This window comes from Pseudophryne corroboree, chromosome 3, assembly GCF_028390025.1.
Source record: "Pseudophryne corroboree isolate aPseCor3 chromosome 3, aPseCor3.hap2, whole genome shotgun sequence".
NCBI classification, from domain to species: Eukaryota; Metazoa; Chordata; class Amphibia; order Anura; family Myobatrachidae; genus Pseudophryne; species Pseudophryne corroboree.
In genome coordinates this window covers 45,611,741-45,624,668 of record NC_086446.1, presented here as the reverse complement: position 1 = coordinate 45,624,668, position 12,928 = coordinate 45,611,741, and the positions used below count along the sequence as shown (strand labels likewise).

General features: G+C 44.3%; 1 protein-coding gene across 2 annotated transcripts in view; it reads left to right on the top strand.

Annotated features, from left to right (window-relative positions):
• Positions 1 to 8,412, top strand: part of LOC135054676 (oocyte zinc finger protein XlCOF22-like) — a 61,474-nt gene extending 53,062 nt beyond the window's left edge. Inside the window, exons 6-7 of one of the 2 annotated variants that reach the window (XM_063957928.1) lie at positions 3,205 to 3,409; positions 3,995 to 8,412. In XM_063957928.1, coding sequence (XP_063813998.1) covers positions 3,205 to 3,409; positions 3,995 to 5,136 — 1,347 coding nt within the window. In that variant the 3' untranslated portion in view covers positions 5,137 to 8,412. Of the gene's footprint in view, positions 1 to 3,204; positions 3,410 to 3,991 lie in introns of both variants that reach the window. The other variant, XM_063957927.1, reaches the window with a different exon arrangement.
• The last annotated feature ends 4,516 nt before the right edge of the window (positions 8,413 to 12,928 follow it).

Genomic DNA, 12,928 nt, shown 5'->3' with positions numbered 1-12,928 from the left:
TGGATAAACATAATCTCTCAGGGATACAAACTGGATTTTCAACAGAGGCCTCACAGTTTTTTACAATAGGATTGCCTCAGTGCCCTCAGAAAGCAAAAGCACTACTGACAGCAATTCAAAAATTGCTACAGTCAGAGGTCATTATTCCGGTTCCCGCCTCTCAGAGAGAACGGTCAGACCAATACTCAATTTAAAAGTTTTAAACCAGTTTCTAAGGGTCTACAAATTCAAGATGGAATCAATCCAGTCGGTCATTGCAGGCTTAGAACAGGGCAAGTTCATGGTATCCATGGACATACAAGATGCATATCCCAATCTGGACTCCTCACCAGGCTTACTTAAGGTTCACACTGGTGACGGATCAATAACAACTCAGGGCCTTGCCGTTCGGTCTATCATCAGCCCCAAGAATCTTTATGAAGATCATGGCAATAATGGTTGCAGGATTGAGACTGTTGGGGGTCACAATAATACCTTATCTAGATGATCTACTGATCAAGGCATCATCTCAGGAACAGCTGATCAAGGATGTTCAGACATCTCATCAATTTCTTATTCAACATGGGTGGATTGTGAATTTCCAGAAATCCAACCTCATGCCAACTCAACGGATTCAGTTCCTCGGTCTCATCTTGGACACGGTACAATTGAGAGTTTTCCTACCAGAGAACAAGGTCCAAGACCTACAGAGATTAGTGGGTCAGGTTCTGAAGACACAAATGGTCTCTCTACACCTCTGTGTGCAGCTTCTCAGGAAGATGGTGGCGTCGTTCGAGACTCTCCAAAATGGCAGACTTCATTCCCGACCATTCAAGATGAACATCATTGCTGAGGGAGCAGGTTCGCACTGGCTTTTACATAGAAGAATCCGACTTCCACCGCGCATACGAACCTCCTTAATTTGGTGGTCGTTGCACAGGAATCTTGTAGCAGGCAAGAGATTCGGCATTTGGGATTGGAGGATCCTGACAATGGACGCCAGTCTCAGAGGTTGGGGTGCCGTCTTAGAGGAACATCAGTTTCAGGGCAGATGGACGTTCCTGGAGTGCAGACTACCCATAAACATTCTCGAACTAAGAGCAGTTTACAATGCGCTTCTCTTAGCCGAAGACCTAGTCATGGGTCAACACGTAAGGATACAGTCGGACAATGTCACGACAACGGCTTACATAAACTATCAAGGAGGAACAAAGAGCAGGATGGCGTTGAAGGAAGCCACAAAGATCTTGTTGTGGGCAGAAAGGCGAAACATCATCCTCTCGGCAGTGTTCATTCCAGGTGTGGAGAACTGGGAAGCAGATTATCTCAGTCGCCAGGACATGCATCCGGGAGAGTGGTGCCTACATCCATGGATTTTCAACATGGTGGTGAGGAGATGGGGTCTACCTCAAGTGGACCTAATGGCGTCTCGGCAAAACCATCAGCTGCCCAGATATGTATCCAGGACAAGAGATCCAGCAGCAGAAGGATGGGACGCATTAACACTTCCTTGGTTTTATAGGAGGGTTTACATTTTTCCACCTTTCCCACTCATACCCAGGGTTCTGAAAAGGTTGAAACGAGAACGAGTGTGGGCAATTCTAATCGCACCAGATTGGCCCCGCAGGAGTTGGTACTCCGACCTGCGGGGGTTACTAGCAGAAGATCCTTGGCGGTTACCTCAGAGAGAGGACCTGCTTTCTCAGGGACCGTTCCTACACCCAGACCTGAACAGGCTGCTTTTAACGGCGTGGCTATTGGATCTTAAGAAACAGAGGGATACCAAGAACGGCCATTCCTACGATGATTGCCACTAGGAAGCCGGTCACAGCCATTTGCTACTACAGGGTTTTGTCAGGAACGTGGGTGGAATCCGACGAACTTCCACTTATCCAGACTTCTACTTTTCCTTCAGGCCGGTCTAGATGAAGGACTGAGGCTGGGCTCTCTGAAGCTTCAAATTTCATCTCTCTCCATCCTGTTTCAACAGCGGTTAGCATCCTTACAAGAGATTCAAACCTTTTTACAGGGGGTCCTAAGGATACAACCCCCTTTTCGTCCTCCAACTGCGCCATGGGACTAACATTTGGTGTTGGAATTTTTGAGATCACCAACTTTTGAACCGTTAGCAAGAACAGACCTGACATATCTCTCTTGGAAAGTCACGTTATTGCTTGCCTTGGCTTCGGCCAGGAGGATTTCTGAGTTGGGAGCCTTATCCTGTAAGAGTCCTTTTTACATTTTTCATGAGGATAGGGCAGAACACCATACAAGAGCTGATTTCCTTCCTAAGGTTGTTTCGGGGTTTCACGTAAACCAGCCAATTGTGATCTCCTCTTTCCAGGGTCTCCCAGATGGGGACGTGTCCTTGGATGTTGTCCGAGCTTTACGGGTATACGTACAAGTTACGTCGTCCTTCAGAAAGTCGGACCATTTGTTTGTTCTTTATGATGGGCCAAAGAAGGGTTGGCCAGCATCTAAGCAGTCTTTGTCTAGATGGATTAGACTTGCCATTCGGCAAGCTTATATTTCCTGTGGTAAACAGGTTCCGGTACAGACGGGTGCTCAAACCACCCGATCCGTGGGTGCCTCATGGGCGGCTGCCAGAGGTGCTCCCACTATTCAACTTTGCAGAGCGGCGACGTGGTCCTCAGCCCACACGTTTGCGAAATTTTACAAGTTTGATACCTTTGCGTCCGGAGACTCTAAGTTTGGACGTTTAGTTTTGCAGGCCACCGACAGCACTCCCTCCCTGTGGGATAACTTTGGGACGTCCCCTACTGTATAAGACTCCAGTGTCCCCTAGTGGATGAAAGAGAAAAGAGGATTTTTGTACTTACCGATAAATCCATCTCTCAATCCTCTAGGGGACACTGGACGCCCGCCTCGGTGCTGTCAACCTGCTGTGTTCTAAGTTCTTGTTTTAAACAGTTCGTATAAATGGTGTTCCTTATTCGGTCAAGAGTTCTTGGGCGCTGTTTGATATGTTATACGGTTCGGTTCCTCGCCATGTGCTATAGTGTCATGTCCTATTCTCTCAGTCAAATTTTTCAAACTGAGGGAGGAGGGATGCGGGCTGTGCAGACAATGCTAATTTTAGATTGTGCCACACCTCTGGTTCAAGGCTTCACACCCCTACTGTATAGGACTCCAGTGTCCCCTAGAGGATTTAGAGAAATGGATTTATCGGTAAGTACCAAAATCCTCTTTTTGTGGGTTTCTTAGGGTGAAGATCTGACTGATAATAAGGCAGAAGATATAAAGAGAGAAGAAGAGACGTATGTGACAGTTAATATTGCAGAAGATACAGAGGAAGAAGAGACGTATGTGACTGATATAAAGGCAGAAGATGTAGAGAGAGAAGAAGAGATGTATGTGAGAGGTGATCAGTTGTGTAAGGAGGAGGAAATTCCTACAGATATCAGCACAGGTGAGTAATAATCCATATTACAGAAAAGAGTCACATATTCTCCTTGCTGAGTCACTACAGAAGTCTCTTCCCCTCCACCCTCCACTGTCATATCAAACTAATGTGGTAAATGTATCTGCCCAGTGTGGGAACGTCAGCCCCTATTATACTCCTGCTCCCCACCTCACATCATGTCACTGTGTGTTACCAGCCCAGAGATCTGACCAGTCTCCTCCCACCACTCTCTGGTGTATCTCATACATCAGGAGCCATCAGCCCCTATTATATTCCTGCTCTCCTCCTCACATCATGTCACTGTGTGTTACCAGCCCAGAGATCTGACCAGTCTCCTCCCACCACTCTCTGGTGTATCTCATACATCAGGAGCCTTCAGCCCCTATTATACTCCTGCTCTCCCCCTCACATGTCGCTGTGTGTTACCAGCCCAGAGGAGTGTTACATGCCAGTGTCTGTATTTAGGTCTGTGCACTGTGCTGTGTGATGTGTTGTGTTACATATTAAGCTAAAGTTTTACCTGTTCAGCAGTTGTATTATATATAATAATAAAAAAGAAACAATTATTTCCATATATTTATCTTCCAGCAGATGGACAGAGAGGCAGGAATACCTCGGAGAGACATCTAACTATGTTTCCAGATTTGAAATTAGAAGAGAGCATCTCATGGTATTCTGGAGGAGAATACTCCATTACCCCAATTATACATCCAGTGCCTCACAGTGCCGATATATCATCTGTTCCCGCTAACCATGAGGAGTGTAACATTAATTCAGATGTTGCTACACATAGTACAGCTCCTACAGATTCTACAGTCTTTCCCTCTTCTGAATTTGTTAAATCCTGTAATAATCAGTCAGTCTTTGTTACACAGGAGAATCGCACAAGTAAGACACAATTTTCATGCTCTGAGTGTGGGAAATGTTTTAAATATAAAGCAAATTTTATTGAACATCAGAGAAGTCACACAGGCGAGAAGCCATTTCCATGCTCTGAATGTGGGAAATGTTTTACACAGAAGTCGAATCTTGTTACACATCTAAAAAATCACAGAGATAAGAGACCATTTTCATGCTCTGCGTGTGGGAAATGTTTTACATATAAATCACGTCTTGTCATACATAAGAGAAGTCACACAGGTGAGAAGCCATTTTCATGTTCTGTGTGTGGAAAATGTTTTACATATAAATCATTTCTTGTCATACATGAAAGAAGTCACACTGGTGAGAAGCCATTTCCATGTTCTGAGTGTAGGAAATGTTTTAAAAAGAAATCAGGTCTTGTTAGACATCAGATAACTCACACAGGTGAGAGGCCATTTCCATGTTCTGAGTGTGGGAAATGTTTTACACAGAAATCAGATCTTGCTGCACATCAGAGACGTCACACAGGTGAAAGGCCATTTCCATGCTCTGAGTGTGGGAAATGTTTTACACAGAAATCCGATCTTGTGATACATCAGAGAAGGCACACAGGTGAGAAGCCATTTTTATGCTCTGAGTGTGGGAGATGTTTTAAACAGAAATCATATCTTGTTAATCATCGGAGAACTCACACAGGTGAGAGACCATTTCCATGTGCTGAGTGTGGGAAATGTTTTACACGTAAATCAGCTCTTGTTAGACATCAGAGAAATCACTCAGGAGAGAGACCATTTCCATGCTCTGAGTGTGGGAAATGTTTTACACATAGATCTGATCTGGTTAGACATCAGAAAATTCACACAAAATGAAAACAATATCAATGAGCTCACCGATATGAAAGAGGATTGCAGCAATCTATATATTATGAAAAGCATTGATATTAAAATTTGCAATTCAAGTACGGAGTGTATTCTCAAAGGTATATTTTCCTCACCTATTCATTATAGAGGACAATTAAAAATTCAAGTCGTTGCCATACACAGACATAGGTGAAATTTTCGCCATCGACGTAAGACTGGAACAGAATGTACATGTATGGATGTTATTGCAATCTACTTATTCTGTTAGATGTCGGTATCTGTTATATCTCTTCACAACATTTTGGCCAAAGCCAAGGAATTAATTTGTTTTGACTGTGGTCTTATTTGCAGCAAGTAAAGAAGATTTAATAAGTTGGGACAGGGGTACAACCAGCTCCAATCGAGGGACTCAAGCTCCTCCTCTTCATATGCAACCTGTCCTACCGACACCAGTTTTTGGTGCCTAAGTTTTTTTTTTGTGACAAGTAAAGCTAGTGTTCTGAGTTGTACTCCAGCTTGTTAAGAATTTGGGAGATTTTTACGTTTTATTCTTTCCTCTTTGGCTAATAGGGGGTGAGTGGGTGAGTTCTTTCCCTCCATTTTTCTATGGAGCCTTTAGCTGATCAATTATGTTCTTTTCAAGCCCAGAACTTTAGTATACCGTAGTTGCGGCATGCCAGTTTAGTCAGACAGCCAAACAGGCCCCAGACCAACACACCGATATTAGACATCGTGAGAAGGTAGCCCATCAGGAGAAGCCCTTGGTAAAAGCTCATCTGTTATGTTTCATGGACAAGTGGTTAGAATCCACTTCAGAGACTTGGTAAGAGATATTTACATAGGTTTATATTATAGATCTTCTACCAGTTCACTTGATCCAAGAAAGTGTCTGGCTTTACAAGAGGCAATTTAGAAGTTTCAGCAGGAATTGTCCCAGTACCTGCCGGCAGAGAGATGTGATATTTTATTGAAACCTTTTCCTTGGTCAGAAGCCAGACGGGTCTTTTGGGCCACTGCATTCAGAGTCTTTACCAAGGTGATGGAGGCCTTGCTAAGGTTTAATAAAAGTAGTTACTCCAGAGATTCTGTTAGATCGTGTCAGATTAACAGAACGAAGAGTTGGTTTCCCATGGTTGGGTAATATATTGTTTAAAATTAAATAATCAAGTCTAGTTCTGGATTTTCCTGGGCAAACTGTTCAAAATCAGACTTATGAGGGTTTTTCCTTCTGGAAGCAAGATTCCCTTCCTACAAAAAATGGTAACATAGCTCCTGAAATAGAGACGTGTTGGTACTTTATTGCATAAAGGCATTGGGCAAGATGGTCTTCACTTATCAGGCAAATCATTTTGCCCAATTTCACTCTCAGAGGTTACAGATAAAGATTTGATGCAGATGATACAGGTCCCATCTTCATCTGTAATATGTATTTCATTCTGTTCACTGTTGTAGCAACCTAACAGGTCATTCTTTTGTAATGTCAGAATGACATTACATGTTTCAGGGCAGGTGGTTTCTCGAAGAGTCCTTACTCCATATCCATGTTCTGAAACTTTAGGCTGGTCTTCAGTGCCCGAAATTCCCTTTACATAGACCAGTTCCTCAAGTCTACATAAAGGGTCAGACAGTCTCAGTTAATTTAGACATTGCTATTATAATAGCATATTTGAACCATCAGGGGATACCAAGATTGCCCAGACCACAGAGACATCAAGGATCTTCCTATGAGTGGAGAGGAATGTGCGGTCTCTCGCCGCTTTGTATTTTCCCGAGGTGAGCATTGGGCAATGGACTATCTCAGCAGACAGAACCAACATTTGGGGGAATGATCACTCCATCCAGATGTTTTCCAACAGATAGTGGACAAATGGGTTCAACCAGATATTAATATGATAGTGTCCACATTGAACTTCAAAGTAAGACATTACTGTACCAGGATAAGAGATCCAGGGTTGGTATTAGTTGTGGTAGTGATGGTCTTTTAGGATTATCCCCTCATTTACCATGCTGCAGAAGGTCATGGAAAAGGTAAAGGGTACGTCATTCTTGTTGCTTTAGACTGGCCATAAAGGGTCTGGGAATTTGGATCTGCTGTGCAGGTGGCAGGCTCTTGCATTGCCTGGTCCCTTAATCCAGGGGAGATTCCTACAATCAGCATTACCGCATCTAGCTTGGTTATTCAGATCCAAAATGTATTCAGATAAGTTGAAAAAGACCACAATGAATGTTAGGTGGCCTGCATCAGCCAAAAGGTATCACAGAGTGTGGAAATCTTATGTGGCCTGGTGTGAATGGATGAAGGTCCCCACTTTGACCTTCACGTTGGCACAACTGTTCATGTTTTACAGGAGGGTCTTGATGCAGCGTAAAGGTGGGGTTATCTGAAAGTTCAGTCATGTCAGTGTTTTGTTTTTTTAATCAGTAAAAAACTAGTAACAATTCCAGAGTTCTAGACTTTTGCAAAGCTTTCCCCATTTTCAAGGCCAGTACTCAACCTCTGTTCAAAGGCATTTTTTAAATATGGCCGTCCAAGGAAAAAGTTTGGATGCTCCTGTTATAGACCATGCTTTTTTCACTGGTGGACTTGTGTAATTCAAACAAATGATAAGAACTATTTAGATTTTCAGTCAATGAGAAAGTTTCCGTTGTGGGGTATATATATGTGATAAGTAATGGTAGCTTTTGTAAAGTGAATGTGAAACTAGAGACATTTATACACATCGCATTGCTGTAGTTTAGGAATCATAGTTTAGAATACTCCACTAACAAATGACTCCGTAGTCAGCACGTCCTCTTCTTTTTACATTATAAGAGCTCCTATGGTTTAGAACGGTGAGTTCTAGCTGTTGGTCCGTTCCCAAGTGCATCTTTCTTTTCCCTTTTGTTGTACGTTACCCGTGGTCATCCTTGGAAAACTCTGAAGGTGAAGATGTTGATCTGTGCAATAGTGTTACCAAGGAGCAGCAGAGAGAGGAAAGTGATAGAGTGAGGTGAAGCTGGTGGGGTTAACGGCAAAAATCTAAAAAAGTGTTAATAAGATGTTTTGTGCAGAATTATGTTATCATTGTGTTGTGCTACTAGGTTTCTCCTGTTATGTTGATGCTTCCCCACCTATTATACTATAATGTTACGACTACAACGGTGCCAGATCTTGTGAACTTTTTAGTTATGTGGGACACGAACATAAATGTTTTTGTATTTTATTCGGTGAAACCTTTCTATTATGCCGTACAATGACCTTTAATGTGATCAGCTTACTATGAATAAAATAATTTATACAACGTATTTTTCAAGGTGTCAACTTTACTGTAATATTCACACACAAAAATTAGTATGGCTCAGAATATGATATATTTAAACCTTCAACTTGAGAATTTTTAATATGATTTCTGATTCATGGTACCAAAGAAACGAAATACAATAGATATATCTTACTCACTGATCGCTGTGCATGAAAATGAGAGAGAAAATCAGTAGAGTACCAATGCGTTTAAGCAGTGCTGGAGTGGGGCACGGGGGGAATGTAGTGGTAGGGACACATGCTTAAGGGTGTGACCATGTCTCCAGAGGGGGTGAGGCTAGCCAACACAGAGGCTTGGCTACCCATTAAAGAATGTATGATCTGTGCCCCTTGATAAATATGTGAATACTGCCAGTACACGCATGATAATCAGAGCCGTACCAATCGAAAGAATAGACTGAATTTGGTGCAGCTATTAGCAGCTGTTTTGGGAGTGTGTGAGGCTCCTATCAGAATATATTTGGTATTGGGGAGAAAACGGCGTTTGGAGTTTCTGGATGAATTTACAAAAGAATGGACAACGGTTGGAATATAACTAAGTGTTAATACATTAAATATATAAAAACATATATAAATATCTACTGATATAGGGACACTACTGGAGAGTAACACTAAACTCTGATGTCTTATTGTCCGGTATATTGTGTACCAAGCAATAAAAATTCCTCATAATGTGTGGGAGGATTAGATAAATTTTGTCCCTCTATAAAGGTGATGCCAATATAATTCCACATATGGATAAAAAAATCTCCGGTATATTGAACTATACGTCCATATATTCTTAATGCAGGTGGAATTGTAATCTCCTAGGACTCCAATTATTGTCTCCTCTCAGGTATAAGTTGGTCCGGATTTAAGGTGGTCAGTGGTATCAAGTCCAGTATTGCATAGTGTCCAATATAGGCTCAACGCGTTTCCATGTAGAATAACCTACACCTATGTCAGGAGGTGTCGCTCCAGGCTGTCCTATTTATACCTCCTTGATTATGTTAGGCAGCACGGGTGAGCAAATGTGTGTTAATCCAACCGCAGTCTAAAACAGTTGCTAATTTAATTATGCAGAAGGCAGTCATATCATAAATAAGTAGAGGGTGTAAAGTAAAATATACCATATAACCTAATATTAGAAAGGATTTATTAAAAACATATGTGTGAGTGGGGAATATACCACATGACTAGATTAACTAAATAGAGCCAGAATTGGTGCCCCTATCCCCATATATTTAAAATAGGGACAATGTACACCTAAGGCGTGCACCAACAATATAGGAGCATGGCTTCATGGGAAAGGTGCGTAATCACAAAATACAGTAGTACCAATTCCTGAAAAGGGATCCTCAAGCAGCGTTCGTGGATGCTCTGGTAATTCCGTGGAACTTTTGGCTGCCGTACGTGTTCCCTCCGCTGTCACTCCTGCCCAGAGTAGTAAGGAAGTTCAAGCAAGAAGGAGGAATCCAAATTCTGATCACTCCCGCGTGGCCCAGACGGCATTGGTTCTCAGACCTTCAGGGTCTCTCGATAGAATACAATAGATATATCTTACTTCTACTTCCACAGATTTCCTCGTTCAGGGCCCTTGTGTATATCAGGATTTAGCCCGGTTGGCTTTGACGGCGTGGCTCTTGAAGCTTTCCTCTTGAGGGCCAAAGGATTTTCTGAGGCGATCATTCAAACCATGCTTCTGCTCGGATTTACCATAGGGTCTGGAATGTTTACTTTACTTGGTGCGCATCTAACGATCATGACGTTTACAAGTTTAGTATGGCCAAACTTTTTGGCCTTCCTACAACAGGGCCTGGACTTAGGCCTTCATCTGGCCTCCATCAAGGTTCATATTTCGGCCTTGTCGGTTTGGTTTCAGAAAAATATCGCGACCTTGTGGTCACAAGAACCCGGCGTCCAAAGGAAGCATCCTGGGAAGCGGCAGTATCGAAGGCATAGAACCTTATGAACGTGTTCCCGGAAGACCACGTAGCCGCCTTGCACAATTGTTCAAGGGTCGCACCACGTTGGGCCGCCCAAGAAGGTCCAACAGACCGAGTAGAATGGGCCTTAATCTGATCAGGAGCAGAGAGACCAGCCTTCACATAAGCATGTGCAATCACCATTCTAATCCATCTGGCCAGGGTCTGCTTGTGAGCAGGCTAGTCACGTTTGTGAAATCCAAACAAAACAAAGAGAGAATCAGATTTTCAGATAGAAGCAGTTCTCTTCACATAGATACGGAGAGCCTGTACCACATCCAAAGACCGCTCTTTGGGAGACAAATCAGGAGAGACAAAGGCCGGAACCACAATTCCCTGATTAAGGTGAAACGAAGAAACCACCTTAGGTAAATATCCGGGACGAGTCCTAAGAACCGCCCGATCACGGTGAAAAATCAGATATGGGGAACTACAAGACAAGACACCAAGATCCGACACTCTTCTAGCAGAGGCAATAGCCAGCAAGAACACCACCTTAAGGGAAAGCCACTTAAGGTCAGCTGAACCAAGGGGTTCAAACGGAGGCTCCTGCAACGCCTCCAAAACCACCGACAAGTCCCAAGGAGCCACAGGCGGGACATAGGGAGGTTGGATACGCAACACACCCTGAGTGAAAGTATGAACATCAGGCAAAGTCACAATTTTTCTATGAAACCACACCGACAAGGTAGAAATATGAACCTTTAGGGAGGCCAGACGCAGGCCCAACTCTAGACCTTGCTGCAGAAAAGCCAAATGCTTGGCTGTACTAAACTTGGAAGCATCATTGTTAGATGCGCACCAAGCAAAGTAGGAATGCCAGACCCTATGGTAAATCCGAGCAGAAGCCGGTTTCCGGGCCCGTAACATAGTTTTAATGACCTCTTCAGAAAAACCCTTAGCCCTTAAGACGGAAGCTTCAAGAGCCACGCCGTCAAAGACAGCCGGGCTAGGTCCTGGTAGACACAGGGGCCCTGAACGAGGAGATCTGGGCGTTGTGGAAGTAGAATTGGACGCTCTGACGATAGGCCCTGCAGGTCTGAGAACCAGTGCTGTCTGGGCCACGCTGGAGCTATGAGAAGCAGATTTCCTTTTTCATGCTTGAACTTCCAAATTATCCTGGGCAGGAGTGACACCGGAGGGAACACATACGGCAGCCGAAACCTCCACGGTGACGCCAGCGCATCCACGAATGCTGCTTGAGGATCCCTTGTCCTTGCTCCGAAGACCGGAACCTTGTGATTGTGTCGAGACGCCATCAGATCCACATCTGGAAGACCCCACTTTTCCACGAGGAGTTGAAACGCTTCTGGATTGAGGCCCCACTCGCCGGCATGCACGTCCTGATGACTGAGAAAGTCCGCTTCCCAATTCAGGACTCCCGGAATGAATATTGCCGATATAGCCGGTAGATGGGGTTCCACCCAACGAAGAATCCGTGAGGCTTCCTTCATTGCCAAATGGCTTCGAGTGCCGCCTTGATGATTTATGTAAGCCACTGTGGTGGCGTTGTCCGACTGTACTTGAACAGGACGGTTCTGAATTATATGCTGGGCCAGGTTCAACGCATTGAAGACCGCCCGCAATTCCAGAATGTTGATCGAGAGGAGAGATTCCTCCTTGGTCCACCGACCCTGAAGGGAGTGTTGCTCCAGCACCGCACCCCAACCTCTTAGACTGGCATCTGTCGTCAACAGGACCCAGTTGGATATCCAGAAGGGACGACCCCTGCATAATTGTTGGTCCCGGAGCCACCAGTGTAGCGACAGACGGACCTCCGGAGTCAAAAAGATCATTTGAGATCTGATCCGGTGAGGCAGGCTGTCCCACTTGGCTAGAATCAGCCTCTGGAGGGGGCGAGAATGGAATTGAGTATACTCCACCATGTCGAATGCTGATACCATTAGGCCCAGCACCTGCATTGCCGAATGTATCGACACTTGCGGACGAGAAAGGAAGCAACGAATCTTGTCCTGAATCTTCAGGTTTTTCTCCTGAGACAAGTCAACCTCTGGTTGTGAGTGTCCCAACAACGCTCCCAGGTGCACCATGCACTGAGCAGGGACCAGGGAGGATTTCTTCCAGTTGATGAGCCACCCGTGGGCTTGTAGAAACCAGACCGTCATATCCAGATGACGCAGGAGAAGATCTAGGGAATTTGCCAGGATTAACAAGTCGTCCAGATACGGCAGTATCCTGACCCCTTGACGGCGGAGTACCACCGTCATCACCGCCATAACTTTGGTGAAGACTCGCGGAGCCGTTGTTAAACCAAAAGGTAACGCCCGAAACTGGTAATGTAGGTTGCCAATAGCAAACCTCAGGTATTGTTGATGTGACACCGCTATAGGAATATGCAGGTAAGCATCCTGTATGTCCAGGGAGACCATGTAGTCCCCAGGTTCCAAAGGCCAGAACTATAGAGCGAAAGGTTTCCATACGGAACTTTGAGACCTTCACAAACCTGTTCAATGCCTTGAGGTTGAGAATGGGCCGGGAGGACCCATTCGGTTTCGGGACTAGAAACAGCAGAGAA